Below are 25158 nucleotides of genomic sequence, written 5' to 3'. Positions count from 1 at the left end.
CGTAGTTTGGAAATGAGAGGGTAGAGTTGCAAATTCCCTAATATGGCTGGAATGGACTCTCTTCGCAAATGCAGGCCATCAGGACAGTCATTTTCGAGCAGAACTCTTCTGTGAAACAGAAACCACAAGTTCCGCTCCGAGACAGAGACAGAGACCGAGAGAGTCGGTCTCCCATCCCCTTCCTCCGCTTCCCCCACGAGATGTGGTTTGCTACGTTGACATCTGCTTAGACCAGTGGAATCGTTACTGATAACCACAGACAGTCACATCTGAGGCAAAGGTCCTTTTAGAACAGGTCTGTGCCCCAGTGTTTCCAGATATGATAGAAGATGCTTGAGACCGGGGCGTCTGAAACTGCCTGCTGTGTTAGCGTTAGCCTACAGATATAGATAGCTTCACTACACTTGATAGCAAATACCTGAGACATCATGAGCCCTGTTTCAAATGCCAAGGTTTATCAAAATAAAACAACTTGACAGTCCGCCAAATAATAATCATTTCATCGTTCAGGCCCCCTGCTATTTCCAACAGGTAGAGCAGGTGGTTGAAATAAAATAAAACTGCTGACTCCAACAAGGGGAAGAGCCTTGCGGAGCAATAAATAGCGGCACATGAAATACATGGACTATTCCCAAAATACATCGCTGTTCACGTATGTGATCCGAGAGCTCGAATCTCCCGTCTATTTTTTTAATGGGTTTCTTTTTTTCTAAACACAGCGTAAAGCTCGTCGGGAGATTGAACAGATTTCGATAGCACGAGTGGATTGATAGCTTTGATCGAAAAATAAAATGCTTGAATTTCTGAGAAAAACGAATCCGGAATCCCCTGCCCTGCTCATCCTTCTTAATACCCCCTTCCCCGCCCACCTCTCTCCCACCCTCCAACCCCCCCCCCCCCCCACCATATCAAATGCAAGGATTATTATTATTATTATAACCCCAAAACACTTCACGTGGATATTTACGGCTGGATATGCTTGCTCGCTCATGTTCTGTCCGGCCTGTGTCTATCTGATAACCGCTCCCTCTACTCATGACACCACACACTGCAACTCAAGAGTGTAATCTTCGCCTCCGACACCGCACGCGTAACGTCAAAAGAGCTTCGCAGGGAAATTGCCGTCAAGTGAAGTGACTGCGCGTTTTGCGGCCGAAGGCGGCGGCGGCCGATTTGCGGGCGGCCAGGTCTGGCAAACAGCCAGGAGGGTGAACGACCCGCGTTTCTTGCGGATTGCTGGCCAGGACCCTTTCCAAATAGTCCCGCGCGTTCTTCTTCGACGTCCGCCTGAACAGGACCTCGATTCAGTCCGAAAGGCAGCGCCTCTGACAACGTGATCCCACAGCACTGCGCTGGAATGTCACCCGAGACTTGAGCCGAGGGTTGGGGTCTCGATGTTGGGGCTTGAACCCCATAAACCTCTAACCCGGAGGTGAGAGGGCTCCGAGACAAGCCGCCAGGCTGACCCCCCCCCCCCCGCTGATCACCGAGCACACCGAATACTCCACTCAGGCCGTCAACAAGGTGACTGTGCGGGAGGAACGCATAACGCTAACACTGAAACCGTAACAACAACAACAACTTGGATTCATACAGCGCCCTCCACCCCGGACGGCGTCTCAGAGCCCTGGGCTGTAACCGTAGAATATTACAGCCCAGAGGGAGGCCATTCAGCTCACCGGGTGCCTGTGCCGGCTGGTTGGATCAGCCCCTCTCCCCCGCCCTCCCCCCCCCCCCCCCGCCCGCTCTTCCCCCCGTCAAACCCCCGCCAACGTCGCCTGTCCGATTCCGCCTCCGGAAGCCGTCACTGGACCGAGGCTCGGGATCGAACCCGCGTTCGGGGCGGAAGCCGAACCCAGACGAGCGTCCGAACCGTGCGTCCCACCCACCCGCGCCCACCCGCACCACCCCACCCCCCGCACCACCCCACCCCCCACCCCACCCACCCCACCACCCCACCCACCCCACCCACCCGCACCACCCCACCCACCCCACCCACCCCACCACCCCACCCACCCCACCCACCCGCACCACCCCACCCACGCCAACCCATCCACCCCACCCACCCGCACCACCCCACCCACCCACCCGCACCACCCCACCCACCCCACCACCCGCACCACCCGCACCACCCCACCCACCCACCCACCACCCCACCCACCCCACCCACCCCACCCACCCACCCACCCACCCCACCCACCCCACCCCCCCACCCCCCCACCCACCCCCCACCCCCACCCCACCCACCCCCCACCGCCCACCCACCCACGCCAACCCACCCACCCACCCCCCCATCCGCGCCACCCACCCACCACCCGCGCCAACCCACCCGTGGCGAGCATCCCCCCCCCCCCCACCACCCGGGTCTGCAACGAAAAGGTCTGACGGTGGTTGCCGTTCCAGCGGCGGCCGCGGCGGGGCGCCCCCACCCTCCTCGCGTGGCGATTCCCGCCCACGGCCACGGGGTGGCGCTCGAGTTCCCTCCCCACCCCCCGCCCTCCCCACTCGGTCAGCGAACGCAGACCACAGAGACCCCACACAGTCAGACGCACGTGTCGCCCTGTGCGCGCGCGGCCGCCAGGTGGCGCCGTCGCCGGTGCTGCGCCGTCACTCGGGTTCGGGGCGGTTGGGACTGCGATCCTTTTGTTTAGGCCTCAGGCTGCGGGGGAGGGGGGGGAGAGGGAGAGGGAGGGAGCGGGGAGGAGGGTTTGTAACATCCGCCGCCATCGGGGCTCGGAACTCGCCGCCTTTTCCTTCGTCAGCTCCCGGAGGTGGACAGCCGTCGGGGCCTTTTTTTTTTGTTGGGGCGGGCGGGGGAAAAAGAAGGAGAAAGAGACGCACTCACTCAGGTGGGTGTTTATTTCTCGGGCGGGCGGGTGTTTATTTTTTTAATTTCCACCCTCTCTCTCTCTCTCTCTCTCTGTCTCTCTCTCTCTTTATTTTTCTATTTAATCAATCAATAATAACAACATATACAAAAATATTTTTTTAATGTAAAAAAAAAACAACACGACAACACCGCACGTGAGAGAGGGTTTTTTTTAAAAAAATTATAAAAAAAAATTCGACCCTCTCACACACACACACACTCACACACACACTCACACAACACATCTCACACACACACACAACACCCGACCCGACCCCCCGGCTTTTCGGCCGCTTTTGTTGGGGGGGTTTGGGGGGGTTGGGGCGGCGGCGGCGGCGGCGAGGCCGAGAGGGAGGGAGGGAGAGAGGGGGAGAGGCGGCATCCGGGCCGCCATTTTGCCCGTGAGGCCCAGGTTCGGCCCTTCAGTTTAAAAAAAAAGAAAAGGGGGAGAGAGAGAGAGAGAGAGAGAAAAAAACCCCCACACACACACACTACACCACTTGTTCTTACTGCTGTTGTTATTATTATTATTATTAATTATTTATTATTTATTTATTACAATTGTTATTTTCCTATTATTTTATTGCTCGGTGCGGCCCGAGCGCCTTTGGCTCTTGAGGTGTTTCCTCACACACACACACACACACCCGCACACAACCGTCACCCGCCACCGCCGCCACCGCCACCCGCGGGTGTGAGGCCTAAGGCCGCGAGCTCGGCCTCGGCCTCGCCGCTCGCGGCACCCGCCGCCACCGCTCCTCCCACCGGACAAGAGCTTCCGCGGGCCCTCGGCGTCCTGCCTCCCATCACCCCCCCCCTCACCCCCGCTCCTCCATCCCCACTCACACACACCCGCGCTGCCCGACATAGGCCGCTGAGGCTTTATTACGGCTGTGGTGCGGCTGTGGCTCGGGATGGAGGGGGGGGGGTGGGGTGTGTGGGGGGGTTTCTGCTTCATCGTGTTCTGTCTGTCTGTTTGTTCATTTGTTTTTTTTTGTGGGGGTTTTTTTTTGTGTGTGTGGGGGGAGACAATACACAACGGAAAGACATCGTCTTTTTTCCTGCTTTGTGTGACTCGACGGCAACAGAGCAGGTGTGGGGGTGGGGGGAGAGGGAGGGAGGGAAGAGGGGAGAGAAAAAGAGAGGCAGAGAGAGAGAGAGAAAGGGCCGAGTTGAAAGAGAGAGAGAGAATTGATGCGAAGACCACGATGAGGATGATGATGATGAGGATTAATGTTCCTTGCGATTTGACACCGCGCCGGGGATCGCGTCTTCCAGACGCCTCAAAGCGCTTCGCAGGATACACTGTAAAGCGAATCGACTGTGTATTTTGTTGGGAGGATAAAGAATTGGGGGGGGAGAGAGAGTGGGGGGGGGGAGGGGAAGACACGTTGAGGTCCTAGTCTAGGCCAGGCATTCCAGTGTAGTACGAGGGGGTACTCTGCTTTGTTAGCGATGCTGACAGTAAGACGTTAAACCGAGGTCTTGTCTGCTGTTTAGGTGGAGGCTAAAGGTTCCCTCGGTACGACTTGAAAAAGTCCCGGACAACAGTCAATCCCCCAGTTGGTCGCTCACTTTCATTGTTGTTCCCTGTGCTGTGCGCGAATTGAAGGCCGAGTTCCAGAGCGGAAAATATACTACATTTTACACTCGCTGTAGCTTACGGTAAATGCGTTACGTTAACATTCGAGATCGTAAGGGGTCCTAACTCCCAATCCTTGGGGTTACCTAAACTCTCAACGATGTGAGAAGGTGCAATGTAATGCAAGGATTATTCTATTGTGTGGACTGAGTCTGACCCGGAACAGTCGCAACAACAAACCTGACTCCGCAAAGCACAACTTTCCGGTCATCGCGCTCATTTTCCTTCCCCTCTCTTCTTCCATCCTTTCCCTCTCCTCATCTCTCCTCTCACGCTCTTTCAGAAGGCAATTTGACCCGTTGTGTGAGTGTTGCACTTTTCTCCTCCAAATTCCCACGTCTTTCTTTGGGTCCTCCACTTGTGCCTATTAATCTACAGAATGTACAGTTACTACACTTTACAGTAAAATCTGGTGAAGAGTTTTGAGACGTTTTCCTGGTCCTGACTTGAAAGTAGCATTCCAAGCTTTGACAACCCTCTGGGAGATTTATAATCTAGGTATAAAATTATATAACTTTTAGCTATAATCTTAAACTTGTGCCTCTTGTCCTCAAATCACTTTATACTAGTGGATAGAATTCCTCAGCATTTATTCCTATATAGGCATCCCATTGTCTTAAGCATCTCCATAACTTCACCCTCAGTCTTCCTTTCACTGGAAAGAATCCTAACTTCTCCAGTATCAAAACTGTATCCCCTCGTCTCCAGCATCATTCTTACATGTCTGCTGCATCCTCTCCATAGTTGTGATGACTTTTATAACATGGTGCCCATAAAAAAAACACCTCTATAAGGTCTTCTCAAATTCCAGTTGGCCCACCCAGAGTTTTATAAAGATTCATCGCTTCCTCATTCTTGAATTCAATAGCTCTGTATGTAAGCCAAGAATCCTATTTGCCCATTTCATGGGGTTTTCTGCATATAATCCCACTTTTAACTGTCCCATGTATTTGTATCCCGAGATCTCTCTGCTCTATTGAATTTTACCATTTAGAGCACATTTCCATTCTTTCCAAAATATACCACTTCACATTTAACTGCACTGATTTGTTAACAGGTCAAGATTTATCTGGAGCCTCCACACCTCAACATTTCTAATTCAGTATCATTCACAAATCTAGATAATATTCCAGTTACTTTAAATACGGTCCGTTAATATTGAGAGCAAAAGAAATCCTAACTCCAATCCTTAGGGTACCTAACAACCCTTCACCCAACCACGATCCACCTCCCCCTGGCAAATGCTTTCCGACCACATTATTTCTGAATGAAAGGGTTCATCCACTCTCAGGGAATGCATCAATTCACGAATGTCTGAAACCGAGTTATTTCATGATGTGTACCTCTTGTTGAATACACAAGGCCAACCGTGTTACTCACTGTCCCGTGTGAGCTTGCATGTACCTGACTGCTGTGGTGGGAGTGAGCAATTGGCTGTTGTTGGCATCGGCTACAGACTTGGCCTGGTTCAGCGTTAAGTGTGGCTTTATTGCTGCTGAGAATGTGTATGGAGCTCTCTGCTTACTGAGAGAGCCGATGCCTTTTCTACTCTTGTCTTGCTGCTGCGTTCAGCATCACAAAGTGGAAAGGCGACTATTGAGTTGAACGGGGTCTCATTGGATGCAGCCCGTCTCCTCTTCCTCCCTTGAAATCCCTCCTCTTCCTTCCCTGAAATTACGAGGTTCGAGTGAGCGGTGGTGTCTGCAGATCCCGAGTATGTTTCCGCTCGCTGTATGATTGGTGACGCCTACTGCCAGTGTCAGGTACTGCAAAGGTCTTGCAAATTCCATTTTGTTTCCGAAGCGGGATTGCATCCTGCCACTGGCAGCTAAAACTCCCGCACTCTCCTTGTTCGCTTTGCTCCCTCCCTGGCCTCCTTCAAGGCACGACTCGAGACCCTCCTTTTCGACCGTGCCTTCAGTCGCCTTCTCACCTCTCTGCCCTCCCTCATCCCAACCTTGCCCACCCCCCCCCCCACGCTCGGGTCCTGACCCCCGACTGTTCAGCGCCTTGCGACGTCCTCCCGACGTGAAAGGCGCTTTACAAATGTAATTGTCGCCGTCGTTGCTTCCGTTGAAGTCTCATTGCAAAAGACAACCGGAAGCAACTGTGTCGCTGTTGGTTGTTGTTGTATGAATAATGCTTATTATCGTGCAAGTCGTGTGTGCCTAGGATGCACCTTGTTTCTCTTACCGAGTCCTTGGATTGTACTTTGGTTGTATTAGAGCCGAGATGCTGTCCGGTGTGATGGGTGCGATATAAACACAAGTTGTTGTAGATGGTTTTTCTGTGGCTTCTAGATGCTCTCCCTCCCACTTTGGTTTTAAATACCTTTTTTNGTTTACAGAGAGCGGCACGTTCTGAGCGTTGCTGAAACAACCGTACTCGATGACATTCCAGCGCAATGTCAGATCGTCTGGGGCAAACTACCAAGGGGAAGGATGGAAAATGGAAGTACTCCTCTCTCAGTCTGTTTGATAAATACAAGAGAAAATCACTAGAAGCCCAGAAACCTTCAGGAGGTATGTAAACCCGGAACCAGCTTCAGAACCTGGGAGCACAGGCACCAGCTATTTTCTGCTCTTGTTACAGGTTCTTGTATTCAAATGCCTAATGAAGAATCTAGAATGCTTGCCCCCGGAGAACCGAAAATGAAAGAGATTAATTATGGGATTCAAGAGAGAGGTGGATAGACACTTGGGGAGTTAAAGTATCAGGGTGTATTGTAGAAGGCAGGGAGACAGAGTTGGGTGGTTGGAGAACACGAGTCGTAGAATGAATGATGGGTGGCAGAGTGGACTTGAAAGGCTGAATGGCCACCTCTTAGTGATAACTTCCTATGCTATTGGTTTCTGTATAGACTTTGGTATACAAGGGCCACCTTTATGTTGGCTTGAAGTGCAGTGAGTTTTCCCTGTGTTGTACTGGGGTCCCCTGCAGCTGACGTAATTAACGTATGTTGCAGTTGTCCCTCGACATGGCTTGCAGAGTCTTGGTAAAGTGGTCGCAGCACGGCGGATGCCCCCGCCCGCTAACCTTCCGAGTTTAAAAGCCGAAAACAAAGGAAACGACCCAAACGTGACCATTGTACCAAAAGACGGAACAGGATGGGCAAGCAAGCAGGAGCAGCAAGAGCAAAAGAGGTGAGTGCGGCAGTCGTCAGACCTGCTCTTGACCTGTGTTTTACTCCCTTATCCACCTAGCATTCTTGGCAGGGAGAGGAATCTTCCACATTGCTGGCACCAACCCTGGTGTGTCCTCAGCAAATGGCAGATTAACATGTTGGGGGTTAACCTGTGCCCACTTTTCCTCTCCTACAGAGAGCTGATGATCACTGCGTTGTGCAGCCTGTGCCACTCCACATGGATGGGGCTTGTGGGTTCAGGAGTTCGTTCCCTGTATACCAAATATGTGCTTAGATTTGTATTGTATAGCACTTCTGTGTTCACTGACCATTTGGCTATTGTTACCCTTTTACTCTTGGCCTTTAATCTGTAACCAACATGCCCTAGAATTTGACGCATTTTATTTGGTTCAGTCCATGGCCTCCTTTTTGTTGGCTGATAGGTTTAAAGGTGAACTCAGACCTGTCACCGGCTACCAAACTTGTTAACATTCTTATACAGATTGTGGCTTGGCCCACAGGATCACTAGATTCTCCCATTCCCCAATCTGTATCTGTCATTATGTATTGCATTGTTCTGTTTTAATTTGAAATAGTTGGGAGAACATGGCACCTACCTGTGTAAATGGACTTGACTTATCTCTGGTCAGTAATGACATGCTTGTGTGTTGCAGTTCCGGTGTGTCAGCAGCAGTGCAGCAGGAGTCGCAGTTGCAATCGGCTACGCAGACGTCTGCCTCCAGTGCAACCAAACCTGCAGCGGCACCTGTTCAGGAGGTAGGAACCACAACACCAAGTAAATGGGTCAGCTTGGCTTTTCATACATATTAATCCTCTTTGTTACAGCATTAGTTGCCTCCAGTTTGCGCGTTTGATGGTTAAACAAGGGATCTATTGAGAACCACACTGAGTTTTACCTGGGAAATTGGGTGTTTTTGTTTTTTAGCCAATTTTGTTGCTTAAACCGCTGTGTTTCTAATTAACAGAACACAAATTCAACCCAAGGAGGAATAAAATCATGGGCGCAACTGAACGCGAAGCCAATAGGACCCGTCGCTGGTGAGTTACATGTTTTATAATTATTTTTAATATTCTCTGCAACACGTCTGTGCTGGGAGGAGAACTGATTAGCCAAGATTCCTGCTTGGTGGTGTTCAGACCACCTCCTGCTGTGGGTGGGTGCACGTAGACTGTGTTGAGCGAGGACAGGATCAGGCTTAGTCACCATGGGCCTTATTATGTGCCCTGAGTCAGTGTTGGTGATTCTCCACGGTGGGATGTTCCAAGCTGATACTTCCCAAACTTAATTTGAAATTGTGACTTCTGAGATGAGAGGGTCTTTAGCTATTTTGCCGCTTCGCCTGAAACCGGTTAAATTGAGGAATTGATTAATCGTTCCTTTGTTTCCTTCAGGTGGAAAGGCATTAAACAAACAATTGCCATTCTCTCACGAGGAATTTCCCACACTGAAAGCAGCTGGAGACCAGGAAAAGACTGGAAAAGAAAAGGACATCACAGATCAGTCATATGGGCCAGGACCAAGCCTCCGCCCGCAAAGTAAGGCACCTAGAGAGAGCAGAATGTCTCACCACTGAATGGGAAAATGTAATCAATTTTCCAGGGGAGTCATTGTTATCCATTACTTAAGTCTTAACTGGTGCCAACCTGTTAAGTTACTGTCTGCAACCGAGAGGTAGGAATTTGATCTGACAGGAGACCTCCATGTGGGAACGTCCTGATCTCTTAGAAGAAGAAAAATGCTTGAAAAATATCCAGTGAGTTGGCAGGTCTCAGCCGGTGTTGGATGGGGAGGCTAACCCAGGATTATAGAGGACAACTCCCTCTGATAGTTGTGAGCGTGTGGCAGCTGGGTGAAGAGTGTAAGCTCAGCTATGATGTTCTTGATTGTGCTGGGCAATACTCATTGCTGGGTACCATTTGGGCAGTGTTATGATACTTCCAATAATAGGCAAAAGTGTGAAAACTGCCCCTTTTTTTCTTAGACAAGCGCAATTGGTTCAAAGATATCAAATTGTATCGAGACCAGTGTCGTACATTCAAATTCCCATCAGTTCTCGCTGCTCTTCCATGGGATGTTCAAAGAACTGAAGAACCTCATAGCTTTAAATTGTCTTCAGTTTTCCCGAGTCGTCTTTCGTTTGGAACTACTGAGGTGCCTTATCTGCCCTTCAGTTTGGTAAATGTCTCAGATATTTTATTTCGGTGAATGTGCCTTGGATTGACCATGTTTGTAAGTCCAGTGACAATTTTCTTTTCAGACGCGGCAATTTGGAGAGAGGGTGGAGGTCGCAATCTGAACACTCCAGCAGTATCGAGCGTGCCACCACCAGAGTCCGAGGCCAAAACACCATCAAGCCAAGAAGATCCAGGTCACGCTTTGACCTTGTCGTCCGAGCCAAAGGAACCCTCTCTGCGGCCAGCAGTTCCCATCCGAAGAGCATTAGGGATGGTGCCATTGCAGAATGCCTCTCATCAATTCCCAGTCGCCTACCGCGACATGCTTCCTACATTTGTGAGTTGTTTGTATGATCCGAGTTTTTCCCTTCCTAGTTGTATGTGTTTTAATTCCCTCCTTGTTTAAATGCAACACTTCTGCTGTTAAATGTTAGCGTGCCTCAGTTGGTAGCACTCGCACACGAGTCAGAACGCTGTGGGTTCAAGTCCCAAGTTGAGACTTTGAACTCGGTCAAGGCTGACACTTCCAATTCGGTGGGTGGGGGGGCAACAAATTGTCATTTTTAACCTATAAAAACATTAGAATTTCTCTCACAGGTAACGTGTAAACAAATTTTGCTCCAATCCCACAAGAGTGCTCGTTTATGTCATCCCCCTCACCATTTGAACAATTAACCTCTTGCCACTGTACCTGTATGTGTCTCTTACACCAATGCTGCTGTTTGCTGTAAATTAGAAAGGGATAAATAATATTCCTTGCATTAGTTGTAGCATCGGTTATGTCGTTTCTTTTTGTAAGTCACCTAAATGGGGAATTGCTGAATTAACGATATCTCTTTGCCTCCTTTTCCCACTCTTTCTCTTCCTCTCTCTCTCAGATGTGTACTCCACAATCTCAGGAAGTGCAGCAGCCCACTCCGGTCCTGGCTCCTCAGGGAACCTTGCGGTGTCCGTTCCTGCTACCTGAGCCAATCAAGTAAGCAAAATGGGGTTCAATTAAGGATTGAAGTTGGCTGCTAAAATAAAATATAACAATCCTTGCATTTGGCGTTTTCACCTCTTCAAGATGTCTCAAAACGCTTCACAGGATGTATTGTAAAGTGAATTGACTGTATATTTTGTGAGTGAAGCACGGCAGCCAATTGTGCACAGCATATCAGAGAATACTTTAGGAAACGTTTACAAAATTATTTTTGAAATATTTAGCCCTGTTTTTTCTTCTCCCTCAATGTGACCCGGGGCGCGGATTACTTGCTTTTTATAAACTTAGAGTCAGCATCATAATCAGACAGTTCACAGATTGGCTAACCATGATAAAAATTGGTGTAGGTTGCATTGGACAGTTCTGCTTCTTTTCCAGCCTTCAGGGTAACCTGGCAGGCAATCAGCGACCCATTCTCGTTTGGGGTGAGAAAGTAACATTTCTGAATCAAATTGAAGGATGTTAGTGAGGAACTTCGTTCCCCCTTTATTTAATAATCTGTAATTTCAAAACCAAATCTCTAATGTTTATTTTTGTTAAGTGTGGATTTGTCACTAATTCTGATATCAGGTTACCCTCACTCATTAACTTGAGCTTTAATGATGGCACCTGTCTATACGTTAGTTCGGAACCTAGTTGAAGCTCTTTTGATGGTCTGTCCAGGCTTTAATTGCTGACTCTCCTTTGATCACAGATATCCCCGTGGGATGATTCGGCAAACACGCCAAGTGCGGCCCCCACAGAGGCCTGGTGAGCCTGGAGATCGCCCGGCCATCATTCATCCCGACAACCTCAAAGGACTTGATCAGCTTGACATTGAAACTGAAGATGGATGGGCCGGTGAGCAAGATTAACACCCATTTTCCCAAACTCGCGTGATTACAGTGTGTTGTAATGGCGGCTCGCAATTTCACAATGTAGTAAATTCTTTCTCTGGTTAAGGAGAATGTTTCTGTATTCTGCAGGTGAACACGAGGAGGTGGATTACTCGGAGAAGCTGAAATTCAGTGATGACGAAGATGAGGAAACCGCCAGGGAGAGGAAAGAGAAATGGTGCGTTCTCGCTTCACAGGCCCCACAGTCGCTCACACCTTCCAGTGTTTTGTGAAACCGTGAATAAAAGTGTTACATGCCATTGTGATTCTTGCACACAGCAGGGGAGAGAGGGAGAATGAGAGGCTTGAGATGATTTGATTTCCTCTTGATCTCTAACCGCAGTTTCCATAATTATGACTAGTTAAGAGACTAGATTTTGAATCCCAGTCTCTTCAGCTGCTGCATTCTTAACTTCCCCAGTTTGGCGGCCTTGTCTGCCAGCCTCTCTGTCATATATTCCACAGCGTGCCTCTTGGTGCAAGAAAACCGACCTATCAATCTTTGGAGCTCTTTGTCTGACGACCACCTTTTTTTTCTGAGAGGGAAAATGCACTATTTTGCTATTGATTTAACCCAGTTTTTTTTTCCTGCTGGAAACTTTGAGTGTGATGACATCAATGTAAACGATGCTCCTCCAATAGATCCTTCTGACCTTTCCAACAATGCACTCTAGGAAAGTGATCTGAAGAGAATGACTCACTGATGACTGAAGAGGCGAACGAGTAATGCCCACTGACTAGTGGATGGCTCGCTGGCAGTTTTGCTGTTCTTTTTCAGCATTACCTGCTGCTTCATTTAAGATTAGAACTTCAGTTATGTTCTTCAACCTCCAGCTGTGCTCAGCGCTCATGGAGGTTTTTGCTCCCTTTGTTCGTGTTCGTTCGTAAATTTCTATGAGCTTACAAATCTTAACCGGTGGAATGATATCAAGCCTAGAGTAAATCAACACCATTCCTGTTCCTAGCTGGTATCAGTGGATAATATATTGTCAAAAGACTGTTGTGAAACTGGGAAAAAGCTCTATTCACTCAGTAGGAAGAATGCTTCGTTCCCAAATGGTTGTTGCAGGTGCAGAGCTCAGGGCTGGCTTGTTCGGTTGGCTTCTCATGTTTTGTCAGCTGTCTACCTTGCTCTGACCTGGTGGGACAGACCCTCTCGAGGAAAGAGTTAGATATTGCCGACTCCTACAAGTGTTGTGACTTCTTTCAGTGCAACATTGGTGAGTCAGGAAGCACATGATTTGGGTTGTTTGCTCAGTCCCAGCTCAAGATGAATGCCCGGTTAGCCATAGGAATGTGGAGGACTGGCCTGGAAAAGACCATTACAGTCTGTCTGTCTGGGTCGTAAGAAAGCAATAATAATAATCCTTGCAATTGACACAGCGCCTTATCACGTCTTTGAGATGTCTCGGAAACGCTTCACAGGATATACTGCAAAGTGAATTGCCTATATATTTATGGCCGAAACACGGCAGCCAATTGCGCACAGCAGTGTCCCTCAAACAGTTGTGGCTAGAGTGACCAAATTTTTTTTTAAAGGATTATTATCCCCGGAAAAGCAATCCTCCAATTGACTAACAACCGGGTTCCTTACTTATTGCTAGGTAAACAGGCGTGTGTGCCCAATGTTTCGCCTACTGGGAATCGAACCCAGGTCTCTCGCTCGCAAGGCGAGTGCTCTAACCACTGAGCTACAGACTCCAATGGCATGATTATAGCTCTTGAACTGCTTTCATTCACATAACCTAGAGCAGAATTTTCCAACAATACATGGCACTCATGCTGTATATGACCACATGCAGACAACTAGAAATAGCCTGCAGATGTTAAAGCTGACGTAGTGTTAGCAGCTGTTATTACACTGGACGCTGCTCTCGAGTAATTTTGTATTTTCAGAGTTACAATTTTAGTCATGATGGAAAAAATGATGTATCGCGTTTGGTTTAAACCACCACAAATCCACGTTGGTTTTTAAATCCTGCCTCACCCCTCGCAGTGCCCAGCTGTTCCCGTGGGTAAATGTTTAGTTTAGGTTGGGTGTTCTGGTTTTGAAATGTGGTCGACTAACAGCAAGTTTCTGCCAGGTGTGTACAAATGTAAGTCGATGTCCATTTTGCAAATGGTCGTGTTACTTGAGGTGGATGCAATGGAAACGAAATGGAAAAACTTAAATGTTTAAATACTGTGTTCTAGGGAAAGGGAGATGAAAATGATGCGTCAGCGCTCTTTGAATTGTAAGCTTGGAACAAAACTGGAGCCTCCCTTGGGTGAAGACCCCATTTGGGGTGACCTGTTGCCTTCTACCCAATCAAGTCGTACAGCGCTGGAGGCTGACACACGCAGGAGCCTGTCTGCTTTACCTCCATCAGAGATTCGGGTACGTTAGGTTCACTTATCTCACTGCAGTAAACGCTTGGAGTTTCTGATGATTTCTACAATATTGTACTTGCTCACAGTGCCAATTATTTGGTCTGCAAATTCTAGTCCAGTGAATAGTTTTGCGCATTTAATTGTGGGCGATTCCTTCAATGTTTCCTCTGTGCCATAGCTTCTATGGGATTTCCCCCGCCCCAAACCCCAAAACAAATCTCTTGTCGACCTAACCTCAACAGGCATTTAGAGTTATAGAGAAGATGACAAATGCATGTTTATTTATATTAAGTAATGGTGCTTTAGAATAATAAACCTTGCATTTGACATAGCGCCTTATCATATCGTTGAGATGTCTCAAAGCGCTTCACAGGACATATTGTAAAGTGGATTGACTGTATTTTGTAGCGAAAGGGGCAGCCAATTCCGTACAGCAATGTCCCATAAAGAGTTATGGATTGAGTGACCAATTTTTTTTGAGGGATTATGACGCAAAATTGTGTTATTCTTCTGGCACTTTGGTGTCTGTCACTAGGTTAAGCTCTTAAATTCTCTTCCATTTCTCTCTTTCAGAAACCGCCAGCAGTCACCAGGTGGTCAGACGCTCAGGCTGAGAAGGATGAAGTCTGGCGACCTCGGCCAATTTCTGTCCTTTCTGAGCGTTCAGAGGCTTTGGAGCGAGTCCGCAGGCGGCGGGAGGAAGAGGAACGGCGAGCCCAGGAGGAGAGACTCGCTGCTTGTGCAGAAAAACTGAAAAAACTGAATCAGAAATGCGGAGTGGTGGAGATTCCCATCAAATTTGATTTCCGGAAAAAGGATGAAGCTGAGGCTAAAGCTAAGGAGCCGAAGGACTCTGTAATCCCGTGCACACTGCAGAAAGCCTGCCCTGACCACCAGAATTTACTAAAGGGTAAAGAACGACTGTGAATCTGAATTCCCGGAGGTTGGCCTGACGTTAGCCTCGGTTAATGTCAAATTTTTAATTGTCCCGTCAGATTTTCTATTCGGAAATTGGCTTGTTGAGTTGATAACGGAACCATTACTCTTTGGGATGATATGAATCTTGTCAGTGGACGGTTTGTGGGTGGGGTTGTTCCTCCTTGTTCATCGTTCAAACCTGTGGGCACGTTTGGTTGCCTTTGCCAAAGCAGAGGCTCAGAACCCTGCAGTCTTTGTTGCATCTTCCTGTACAGGCCTTTCTCCCAGACTCTACCGAGAAAGAGGGTTGGTTCCTGGCGTGAAACAATGACGGCTTTTCATGGTGTACAAACAAATGTGTAATGTGCCCAGTAATTGCACTTGGGTTAATAGCCCATTAGTGAATTAGCTTAGAGAAAATGACCTGAGAACCTTTCCTGCTCAAGACCCCCAAAGATTGCCGTTAGGATGTGGGTATTTAAAAGGGCTGTAATCCGACTTCACAAGATTTATAATCTCCAGACTGTAGACAAGCAATGCTTTGTTTGGTGAATCACACAAAGCATTTTAAAAAAAAATACCTACTGTATATTGATAGAGAGCCAACAATTCATTTGCCTCTCGGGGAGGGGACATAGAGTTGGATTTTGCGAAGGGAAAGTTGACCGATTCTTAGAATCTCATGTTTGGGAGACTTTCCATTTCTACCACTTTTATATATTTTTAAAAAACAAAACTGAAAAAAAATTACAATCCAGCCTCAAATCCAAGAAGCTCTGATGTGGTTGCTGTGATGTGTTGCAGATCCCCCTCTTATGGACAGTGTAAGAGATGTTACTGCTGTTCCTAATAGTGAAAGTGAGGAAGAGTGCAGCATACAGGGAAGGGACCCAGCACCACTCATCCAGAGCTACAAGTTCCACAAATCCCTGCCACCCAGGTTTCAACGGCAGCAGCAGGTAACAGACTCGAGGGGGAGGGAGGGGGTTGTCAGCAAACTACTGCCATGAGGTCAAGAATGTGTATGGATATAGCACCTCCGTAAGCATCGCCCGAGACATTTGAAATGTTGGTGGTCCTTTATTGCTGCTCTGTAGTTTTTAATATGATTAGTAATAAAGCTGCTGAAACATGGCTTTATTAGCTTTGTCACTTAAAACTCCTAAAGTAAACGGAAATCTTTTTTTAAACCAATTATGACTTTTTTCCCATTCTTGTCATTTTTATTTCTGCAGTTTAACCGTTTTCTACTTACTCTAACTTTTTACTAACCCGGTTTAAAAATTTTCGCAGGAGTTTTTCTTTCTTTCAGTTTGTGTTACTCATTTTGGAGCAAGTTCTCTTTTTCAAAAAAAAAGGGCCAAATACATGTTTTGTACGAGGCTATGTGAGCCATCCCCCCACCCCCATCCTTTCTCAGCTCCATTTGGGGTCCAAACCCCAGCGGATCAAGTTCAAGATCCTCATTCTTTATCTTTAAATCCCCCCTATGGTCTCGCCACACCCTACCTCTGATTGCTCCCTTCCCGCAGGGAGCATTGGCCTCTGCCTCACCATTGACAGGCAGGCTTTCAGCCATTCTGTCCCCGCTCTGGAGCGCCATCCCTCGCCTTTCAAGGACCGTCTCAAAACATACCTCCTTGACCGCGCTTTCGGTCATCTTTCCCCACCCCACTTGGCTCCCATCCTCGACCGTGGAACATTCTCCTGAGGTGAAAAGCGCTATAAGAAATGTAAATTTTATTATATTATTGTAGCGAGTGAAAGCTTTAAAAAAAAGATTGTGTCATCTCCAGTGTGACCAGGTCAATCGCTGACGTGCTGCAAGCCAAGAAGCGTTTGTTGAGTGATTTGAGGTAGAAACATTTGCCAGGATAATTATGAGGATTATTCCTCCTGCGTGGGGAATGTGTGGGGGGGGGGGCAGGAGGGGAGGGAGACCAATAGGGTCTCCTTGGAACTGAGCTGACTCCCAAAGTGATGGATGTGCTTGGCAACAGAAAGTCGGGAGCCTGCTCGCTTGCATTACACACATAGCACAAGGTAGGGAGAAGCTCAATAGCAGTCTAGGACTTACGATCGAGTCTCCTGTCCTCCTCTCTTTAGTTGGGATGATATGTGCAGTGAGCAGACAGATCTGCATTTAAAGCAACCCTGCTGTATACATTAAAAAAGCTTTAATTCCTCTTTCCTATTTATAACCAGGAACAGCTTTTAAAGATGCAGCAATGGCAGCAGCAACCGGGACCTACATTACTTCCCTCAGGTGCACCACCACATTCCCACTCACACTCACAGAGACACCTCTATGCCGGTCCAGTGGGACCACCACCTCCTCACATGCTTGGCTACGACCCTCGATGGATGATGATGCCTCCGTATATGGATCCTCGGATCACCCCGGGCAGACCACCGATTGACTTTTACCCACCAGGAGTTCATCCATCAGGTGAGTCGACGTGAAAACAAATTGCATTAAAGCTATGCAAGGCTGGGAGGTAACTTTCTACTTCGAAAACAAGATCCAAAAGAAGTCTTGTGTGTGAATGCTTATGGGTGAGTGGTTATTTACAGCCCCACAGAAAGGACTTCACTAGTCTTAAGTGTTGAGGAGTGCGGACTAGACAGGCTGTCGCGTTGCTCAGCCCTCCCCTGGAGCTTGCTTAACTGCCTTTGGAGTTGGGGTGGGAGGGGGGATTTTGAGAACGACTCTCCACCCACTAGCTGTTTTCCTCCACCTCTTCTCCCCCCGCGCCCCCCCCTTTTATTTAGTTTCTTTGTGTGTTATTTTTCTGTCTTCCACTGATATCCCAAATCACTTTACTTATATTGTATAGATTTCAATAGATTGTATATAGCATTGGAAACAGGTCATTTGGCCCAACTGGTCCTTGCACATGAGCCCGACTTCATTGGAAGCATCCGCGCGTCCAGGTGAAAAGGTTCTAGGTTCACCTCCCGCATTATAGCTTGAGCTCAGTGCCTAGGCTGACAGGTTTAAAATTGCATGTCCAGGTGTCCAGCTAGTATGGTCAGTCCTGGTGAGTCACGTCTATTCACATTGTAAAGAAGGTTTGGTGCTTCTGTTGTCAGGAATCATGAAGCCTCTGATGCGCCCAGACCGCTTGGACAGTATGGCCTCAGCCTCCGAGCAGCACGATCGCTCCCACCTTCTGTTGCAGGAGAGAAGAACTCCTCCTGTCGAACCACAGCTCGGCTGGGGACAAGAGGACTACTCGTCTGCTCCAAGCAGGGCATTCATGTTGCCACCACCAAGACCACAGCTGGATGATGGTGTAGAGCAGAGCATGGCTGTGTGAGTCAAACTTTAGAGGGACGCCGCATTTACTGACGTTACTAGGCTGAGGATGTTGTGTTGTTGAGGGCAGGGGCTGTAGTAGCTGTGCCATATCTGGAATGGGAACTGAATAGTTAAAGGAGCTGCATGCAACTGATTATTCCTTTTATCAGGACTCTGCTCAGGTGACTGAAAATAAATTAAGCTGCTTGAAGACGAGTTAAATATCTTTTTTTTTGACATTCTCTACTATATGTACACATGTGAGTCAACAAAATGTACATTGTGCTCTTTAGCTTCGCTTTGCTTTAACCAAGGACATTCTGTACAAAGCTGTCTGTAGACTGACTGGTTCCATACATGCACGTACGGTATTGCTAAAAAAAACTCGCTAAAATAAAACATACAGTTTATATTCGTAAAACATTACCTACCCGGCCATCCTGTTTATATCGTGCCTATTTTGTCATTTTTATCTTAAATTTGATTACTATTTTCTACTTATTCTTAACTTTAAATTCATATTTCTCTGATCCATTGGAGGAGCCTATTTTTAATCGTTTTTTGGATTGGCTAGAAGTGCATAAAAGAATCAACCCTATAATTTCAGGATATTTACTCAGTCAATTCCATCATCCTATTTCCTGAGAAATTAGCAGTACGAGTGTGAGTTGGAATGGTGCTGTATTTTCCAATGTTTATTTGTGAGCCAACAATTTTCACTTGCACAGGTCTGATCGCCTTCCCACATCCCCCGTGAGACCTGATACCAATTCCCAGCAGAAGACGAAGATCCAGCGTGATCCTTTTGAAGAACAAATCGAGTTTCGAGTTCAACCAGTGGAGAAAATACTGAGCGTGTCTCGTTTAGAGCCACCAACTGAACTGATGAAAGACAGGAGCCCCGGTGTGACATCAACTGTGTCTTCAGTGCTGGGACGGGATGTTCTCTTCCAACATCAAACCAACCCGCACTTACTCCACAAAGAGTTCTTCACAACTGTCAGTGAGCAGCGGAGACGGAATGGATCACTCCCCAGGGAGAGCACGGATACATGCAAGTCAGCCGAAGACTCAGATGAATTGGTGGCTCACAGCTGGGACTACGTACATCAGAAAGACCCTCCGAGTCCTGTGAATGAGCATGAAGACAGAAGAGAGGAGAAAGCTTTCATGGCAGAGATATGGCAGAGTGAGAAATTGCCCCAAAGAGAATCTAAACCTGCTCCTCAGTGGGAGCCAATAGCGAGTAACCCTGGCAGTCGCCGTGAGCCTGTAGGGAAAATGACAAGTAGAAGATCTGGCCCTATTAAGAAACCAGTCCTTAAAGACCTAAAGACTGAAAAAGACCAAGATATAGACAAGGTAAAATTGGAATCTATAGAGAGACATGGTCGGACAAGGCATGAAGAGATCAAAACCGAAACAAAGGCAATCAAAACTGCTGGAGATGTGGGTCTCTTATCACAAACTACCACTTCATCCTTGAACGTTCGGCACAAAGACATGACTGTACTACCAATATCGTCAACTAAATTTGATTGGGAAATTGAGCAACCACAACCGAGAAAGGAGACTAAAGCATGGGATGTAAGACCTATGAATAAAGACCCCATTGATCTCTCTCTAGCTCAGAGAAGAAATTGGAATGAATACGAACAACTCAATAGTAGAGGCCAAGGACGGGGAAGAGGTAGGGGTCGAGGAGATTTCTTTGGCAGCCGGGGTGCTTTGACTAACCCGAGCAGAGGAGGCAGAGGGCGGAATCCGAAAGATTACACTAGTCCATTAGAGGACAGCCAAAGGGGCTCTTCGAGACGTCGCAACGCCAGCGAGACCCGCAGTGATGGGTCTGACAATGAGGAGATTCCAAAGCGACGGCGTCAGAGGGGATCGGGGACCGGCAGCGAGGGAACCAGCGACTCTGGCCCCCCTGATAGGGAGGGGCGCCATATCCACAAAGATATTGTGCTCAAATCGAAAACCGATGGGCTAGCAGCTGGCGAAGTGGAAGAGGAAAGAGGAGCTCCAAAAATGTTTGAAAGGGCGTTACCTCCCAGGCTGAGCAATACTGGACGAGGCCGCACATTCACCCCCAGAGGAATGCCTTCGAGGCAAAACCGAGGGGCCCCCTTTAAGGGGATTGGCACCTGCCAAGCGAACGGAGATAGTTCTACGTCCACGTTATCATCCAAGAGGATTCCTCTGAAGGAATCCGTGAGAGCGCCCAATCGAGCTTTGGAGGCAAGTGAAAATGGAGCAGAGGAAAATGGAGCTCCAGATAAATCCTGTTTGTCTGGAATCTCAGCCATGGAAGACCAGGTGCCTAAGAGGGAGCAACGATCCACAGAGCTGCCCCCCAGGAGAAGACGCCCCCCACGGCAGGACAAACCTCCACGATTCAGGCGTCTCAAACAAGAAAGAGATGCTGCCACCACCGAGCTGAGTAGCGACGCTGCGTCTGTGGCTGCAGAGCCAGGATTAATTAATCTAAGTGCAGGGCTGGAGGAGCAGGAAATCGCATCTCTTGTGGCTGGCAATAAATCGCCGGACCTGTCCAATCAAAATTCGTCTGACCAAGCGAACGAGGAGTGGGAGACGGCCTCCGAAAGCAGCGACTTCACAGAGAGACGGGATCGAGACAGTCGGGTGTTCCATAGCAGCGCGCCGTCCGATTCGGACGTGGCAGACGGCGGTGTGGGGCAGAGGAAAGAGTTAGCCAAACGCAGTTTCTCCAGTCAGAGACCCATCGATCGACAGAACCGCAGGACGACACCTGCTGGTTACGGAGGGAAAACGTCAAAGGCCAACGGCGCTGGTCCCAAAAGTGAAAAACCAAATGGTCTGCCGCCAAAAAACAAAAGGTAAATTCTTTTAGACATCGGGCTGTGGTTTTCTTTCCTGCTCGCTCTCATGTACATCAAAGGTTTACATACTCGAGCTTTGTTAAAGATCAAATTCTAACCACTAGCTTATTCGGTTATTTGCTTATTCAGCTGAGGTCATGGGGCGCAAATGAAAAAAANTTGTTTTCATCCTTCTTGAACATCGCCCTACCATCATGCTATTACAACACTTAAATTGGGGTGTGTTTCCCCCCACTGTCCTGATGACCATTCCAGCTGCTAATTATTCTCTTATCTTCCCTCTATCTATTAAAAATTCCCCTTCACAGTCCTGAATCTGTACTGTCTTGTCCTGCTCCCTGGGTTGTCTGTTCTGGGAGGATCTCTACCGTATTTAGAAATCTTGTTATGCATTATAGTCCTGTAACAAAAAGATGACAGGCAAAGGAAACCTGATCGATTTCAGCATTCGCTTCCCTTCCTCCAAGGACGCGTGCTTTGTTAGATATTAACAGCTTGTTTTGAAGAACTTTAAACAAATGTTCTCATCTGAGGAAATTGACTTTGTTTCTGTTTCTCAAAACAGCAGGTGTGTAGAAGATCAGTTGCCTGAGCAGCTTGCTGTGAATGGAGAGAACGTGAGCGCGGTATACTGTGTCGATCGAGTCGTTCCCTATGACCCAGCTGCTGTCCAAAATGCCATGAAAGAAGCATCAACAAAAAGGAAAGAGAAAGATGGAAAAACTGGCCTGAAGAAAGCAAAGGAGAAGAGTGATGCTTTGGCCCAATTTGACCTCAACAACTATGCAAGTAAGTGTCGAAGAATTTATACAGGCCTCGGTTTGTTCCTGGCTTGATGGTATCGCAGCCTTTGAAATCTATATTAAGCCATGATTATTTTATTCTCAATGTAACCAGGACGGTGGAACAGAATAGTTTTTCTAAAAATTGTCCTGTTTTTTTAAATTAATTTCCGTCCTTAATTGGGCTGAAATTCTGGACGGCGTTCTTTGGCGATGTGTAATTACAGAAGGAGACATCCCATGAGCGGCCAAAGGAGCTTTAATGGCAGCAGGAATTTCAGCCCAGGTGGCTTACTCCACAAGTACTATCCAGTTTTGAACAGTTCTGTTGATCCAGTATCAACACAAACGTAAACTGCATTTATATAGCGCCTTTCACTTCAGGACACAGCCTCACAGTAAATCAGAGGCCATTTACACCAATGAAACTCCAAACCCTCCGAATGAGAAAATTCCTCTAAAATTTAAAACGTCTTTTCAAAAAGGTGTCGTCATTATCGATGATCATCCTGCAATAGCTGCGGACGAGCAAGACCCCGTGTCGGCTGTGAACGATGGTTTCACTGAGGTAATCTCAAAAAAACACCGGCGTTTACTAGAGGAAGAACGCAGGAAGAAGGAGCAAACACTACAGGTACGAGGCATTGGTGCAGGGGAGTACCCCGGATTTGATTTGTCTGGTACACCTGCAAAATGTTTCGATCCGTAGGAAACTGGGCACGTAAGAGTCAGGCTGAGAGCAAGCAGGGGTCGGGGAGACTGTAGTCTAAATGAGGACCAAGTCTGTTCTGGCCAAATGGGATCAGCTTCCTTGGTCTGGCTGTTGAAAGCAGTTGTTTCCCATCAACTAGACAGCATTCAATTTTTTCTCTGGAGTCTGTGGTCTATGTAGTGGGCAAGCAAAGGAGTTGAGTGACTGGTTTCTCTCAGGTCTGCTAGGATGGAGCACGTGTTTGCACCATATTTGGCAGCTGAAATCCTGTTGCTTTGCGGGACAGTGTTGTACATTAGCCAGCAGACGAGGCTTTTATTTGACATTGTTTTGCAATTTTTGAAGGTCTTGATGATAATAATCGTATATACACCGCTACAGTGGAATAATTCAGGCTGTACTACACTTCTTTCAGCGAATTTTGTCTGATACAATCGGAAATGACATTGCTTTAAATATAAGAAATTATAAAGTTTCAACTTTACAATTTCTAGAGCAGGAACTAACAAGGGCTGCTAGTCTAGTCTAAATAATACTTTGTGTCCTTGAAATAAAACTTGCTTACATCAGGGACCATCTTGCATTGTACAACACTCTAGTGTGAAGGGAGCTATTTATATAAATACATCTTACACCATCAACTAAACTGTTTATCTGTTTGTTGGAGACTGCTTTGGTGATGTAGAAGATTCTTAAACGTAACCACTTCCAGCATCGGGTTTAATCATTATTTCTTCTCTTAAACAGGCACCTGGGAAACCTCGAAATGAAAAAGGCTGGACAACTTCATCCAAAATTCCTCCGCGATTTGCTAAAAAGCAGCAACTTAACAGCACAGTCACTGAGCAGACAGAGGAGAACTTCTTGTTAGGACAATCCACAGCAAGCAGCCTGGGAACAGAGATCTGGGAGAACTCCAATACTGGTGAGAAGTGTACTTGTGTAGTAGAATCCAGCTAAAACTAGTTCAGTTATTAATGATGGAGCTGCACAATATTCCGTAATAGTACCTAAGAGAAAGACACGATCAAAGAGATCCATCTACTGTCAAGCATCTCCATAGAGAAAGAGACACTGATGCACTAATAGAAAACTACGTATGACAATCCTATAATAATGGAGTCACCTTTTGTGAAGGGAGAGTGAACTGCCGGAGAACAACGTTGACGGCTATCCCGTATGCTGACCGCTATATAAATGCAAGGTGGTGGTGTTGATAAAGAGAACAATTTAAGACTAAAATTCAGTTGAACCATTCAACTGCAAATAAAAAAAAGTTGGTCACTCAATCCATGACTGTTTGTGGGACGCTGCTGTGCGCAATTTCACCCACGAAATATAGTCAATTCACTTTACAGTATATTCTGTGAAGCGCTTTGAGACGTCTAGAAGATGTTATAAGGCACTATATCGAATGCAAAGATTATTATTAACTGAGCACAGGACTTTCCAAGTCTCCTTTCAATGCTGCCGGTTATTTTGAAGATAATTCTGAAAAGGTATATATATTGTTTTTTACAGGTATCCCTGTCCAGCCCACCAGCAGTGAATCCTGGGTGAAGCCTTTGAATTCATTTCCTGGGTCAGAGTCTACCTGCACTGAGGTACGTAGATTCCAGAGAGGCCGTGAAGATTTTATTATCTGGGTATCCAGCGTATTATATGCTATGAAGCGCTTTGAGACGTCTCGAAGATGTGATAAGGCACTGTATCAAATGCAGAGATTATTATTATTATTTACTCCACATTTTTTCTTTGGAATTCAATCCATGGCCATTTTTGATGCTTTTTCCTGTAGAGTTTCAAGGCTAGTCAGCCCGACAGCGGGGTAGAACTCAGTGCCGATTCACAGGGTTCATCTACAAGTTCATCACAGCGGAGCTCACCTTATGGTGCACTCAAGCCAGAGGGGGGAGCAATGAGTGAGCTCAACGGAAGCAGCACAGACTCCTCAGTGGAGAAAACAAATGCAATGATGGACGAACCTAAGGAACAAAGGCAAAAGTCTGCAAGGCCAGAGAAGAAGGTAATGGGACACTCGCCATATCTACTGTAGAGTATAGGTCACACCTTTCCTAAATTCCTTTTTGAGCAGTGATCGTCGTTTGCAGGTTTCCTGTTACATACGTTAGTTAGTAGGCTGCTTCCACTTATTGGTGAGTCAAAAACAGTGGGGGGGCATAAATGTAAGAGAGCTAATAAGGATTTAAAAAGGAGTTTTAGGGGAGCTTGTTCACACAGAGGGTGGTGAGTATGTGGAACTTACTGCTGTAACTGGGTTGTTGAAGCAAAAACATCAACCTGTTTAATAGGGAAGTCTACGTCTATTAAGCAGCTACTACAAGGTGTAGTGTACTTGTGCATTAGTTTCCGAGGAGACTCAAATCTTGTGTTTAAAAGCTTCTGGTTTCGATACTTGGGAATTACAGTTGTGCGCTTGAGTCATTTCCCAATTTAATTCCACACCAAAGATGGACCATTCCACGCTACATTAAATCTAATGAGGGCCATTCAGTTTTAATG

The 25158-nt window shown here is 47.2% G+C and overlaps 1 protein-coding gene and 1 non-coding gene across 5 annotated transcripts in view; one reads left to right on the top strand and one right to left on the bottom strand.

The window, feature by feature from the left end:
* The first annotated feature begins 2690 nt into the window (after positions 1–2690).
* Positions 2691–25158, top strand: part of prrc2b (proline-rich coiled-coil 2B) — a 35206-nt gene continuing 12738 nt past the window's right edge. Inside the window, exons 1-22 of one of the 4 annotated variants that reach the window (XM_007900256.2) lie at positions 2691–2849; positions 4370–4534; positions 6859–7033; positions 7477–7654; positions 8310–8412; positions 8622–8694; positions 9049–9192; positions 9915–10168; positions 10710–10807; positions 11508–11653; positions 11779–11866; positions 13882–14065; positions 14632–14968; positions 15781–15935; positions 17182–17425; positions 18070–18292; positions 19006–21138; positions 21707–21930; positions 22409–22557; positions 23383–23560; positions 24157–24239; positions 24434–24661. In XM_007900256.2, the coding sequence (XP_007898447.2) occupies positions 6916–7033; positions 7477–7654; positions 8310–8412; positions 8622–8694; positions 9049–9192; positions 9915–10168; positions 10710–10807; positions 11508–11653; positions 11779–11866; positions 13882–14065; positions 14632–14968; positions 15781–15935; positions 17182–17425; positions 18070–18292; positions 19006–21138; positions 21707–21930; positions 22409–22557; positions 23383–23560; positions 24157–24239; positions 24434–24661 (5340 nt within the window). In that variant the 5' untranslated portion in view covers positions 2691–2849; positions 4370–4534; positions 6859–6915. Of the gene's footprint in view, positions 2850–4245; positions 4535–6858; positions 7034–7476; positions 7655–8309; positions 8413–8621; positions 8695–9048; positions 9193–9914; positions 10169–10709; positions 10808–11507; positions 11654–11778; positions 11867–13881; positions 14066–14631; positions 14969–15780; positions 15936–17181; positions 17426–18069; positions 18293–19005; positions 21139–21706; positions 21931–22408; positions 22558–23382; positions 23561–24156; positions 24240–24433; positions 24662–25158 lie in introns of those variants that run through there. The other 3 variants (XM_007900257.2, XM_007900258.2, XM_042337680.1) reach the window with 3 other exon arrangements.
* trnaa-ugc lies at positions 13315–13389 on the bottom strand. The gene has a single exon. It is a non-coding gene; the product is annotated as a tRNA-Ala (tRNA).

Source organism: Callorhinchus milii, unplaced genomic scaffold (genome assembly GCF_018977255.1).
Source record: "Callorhinchus milii isolate IMCB2004 unplaced genomic scaffold, IMCB_Cmil_1.0 Scaffold8, whole genome shotgun sequence".
Taxonomy (NCBI): domain Eukaryota; kingdom Metazoa; phylum Chordata; class Chondrichthyes; order Chimaeriformes; family Callorhinchidae; genus Callorhinchus; species Callorhinchus milii.
This window is presented reverse-complemented; position numbering and strand designations above follow the sequence as displayed.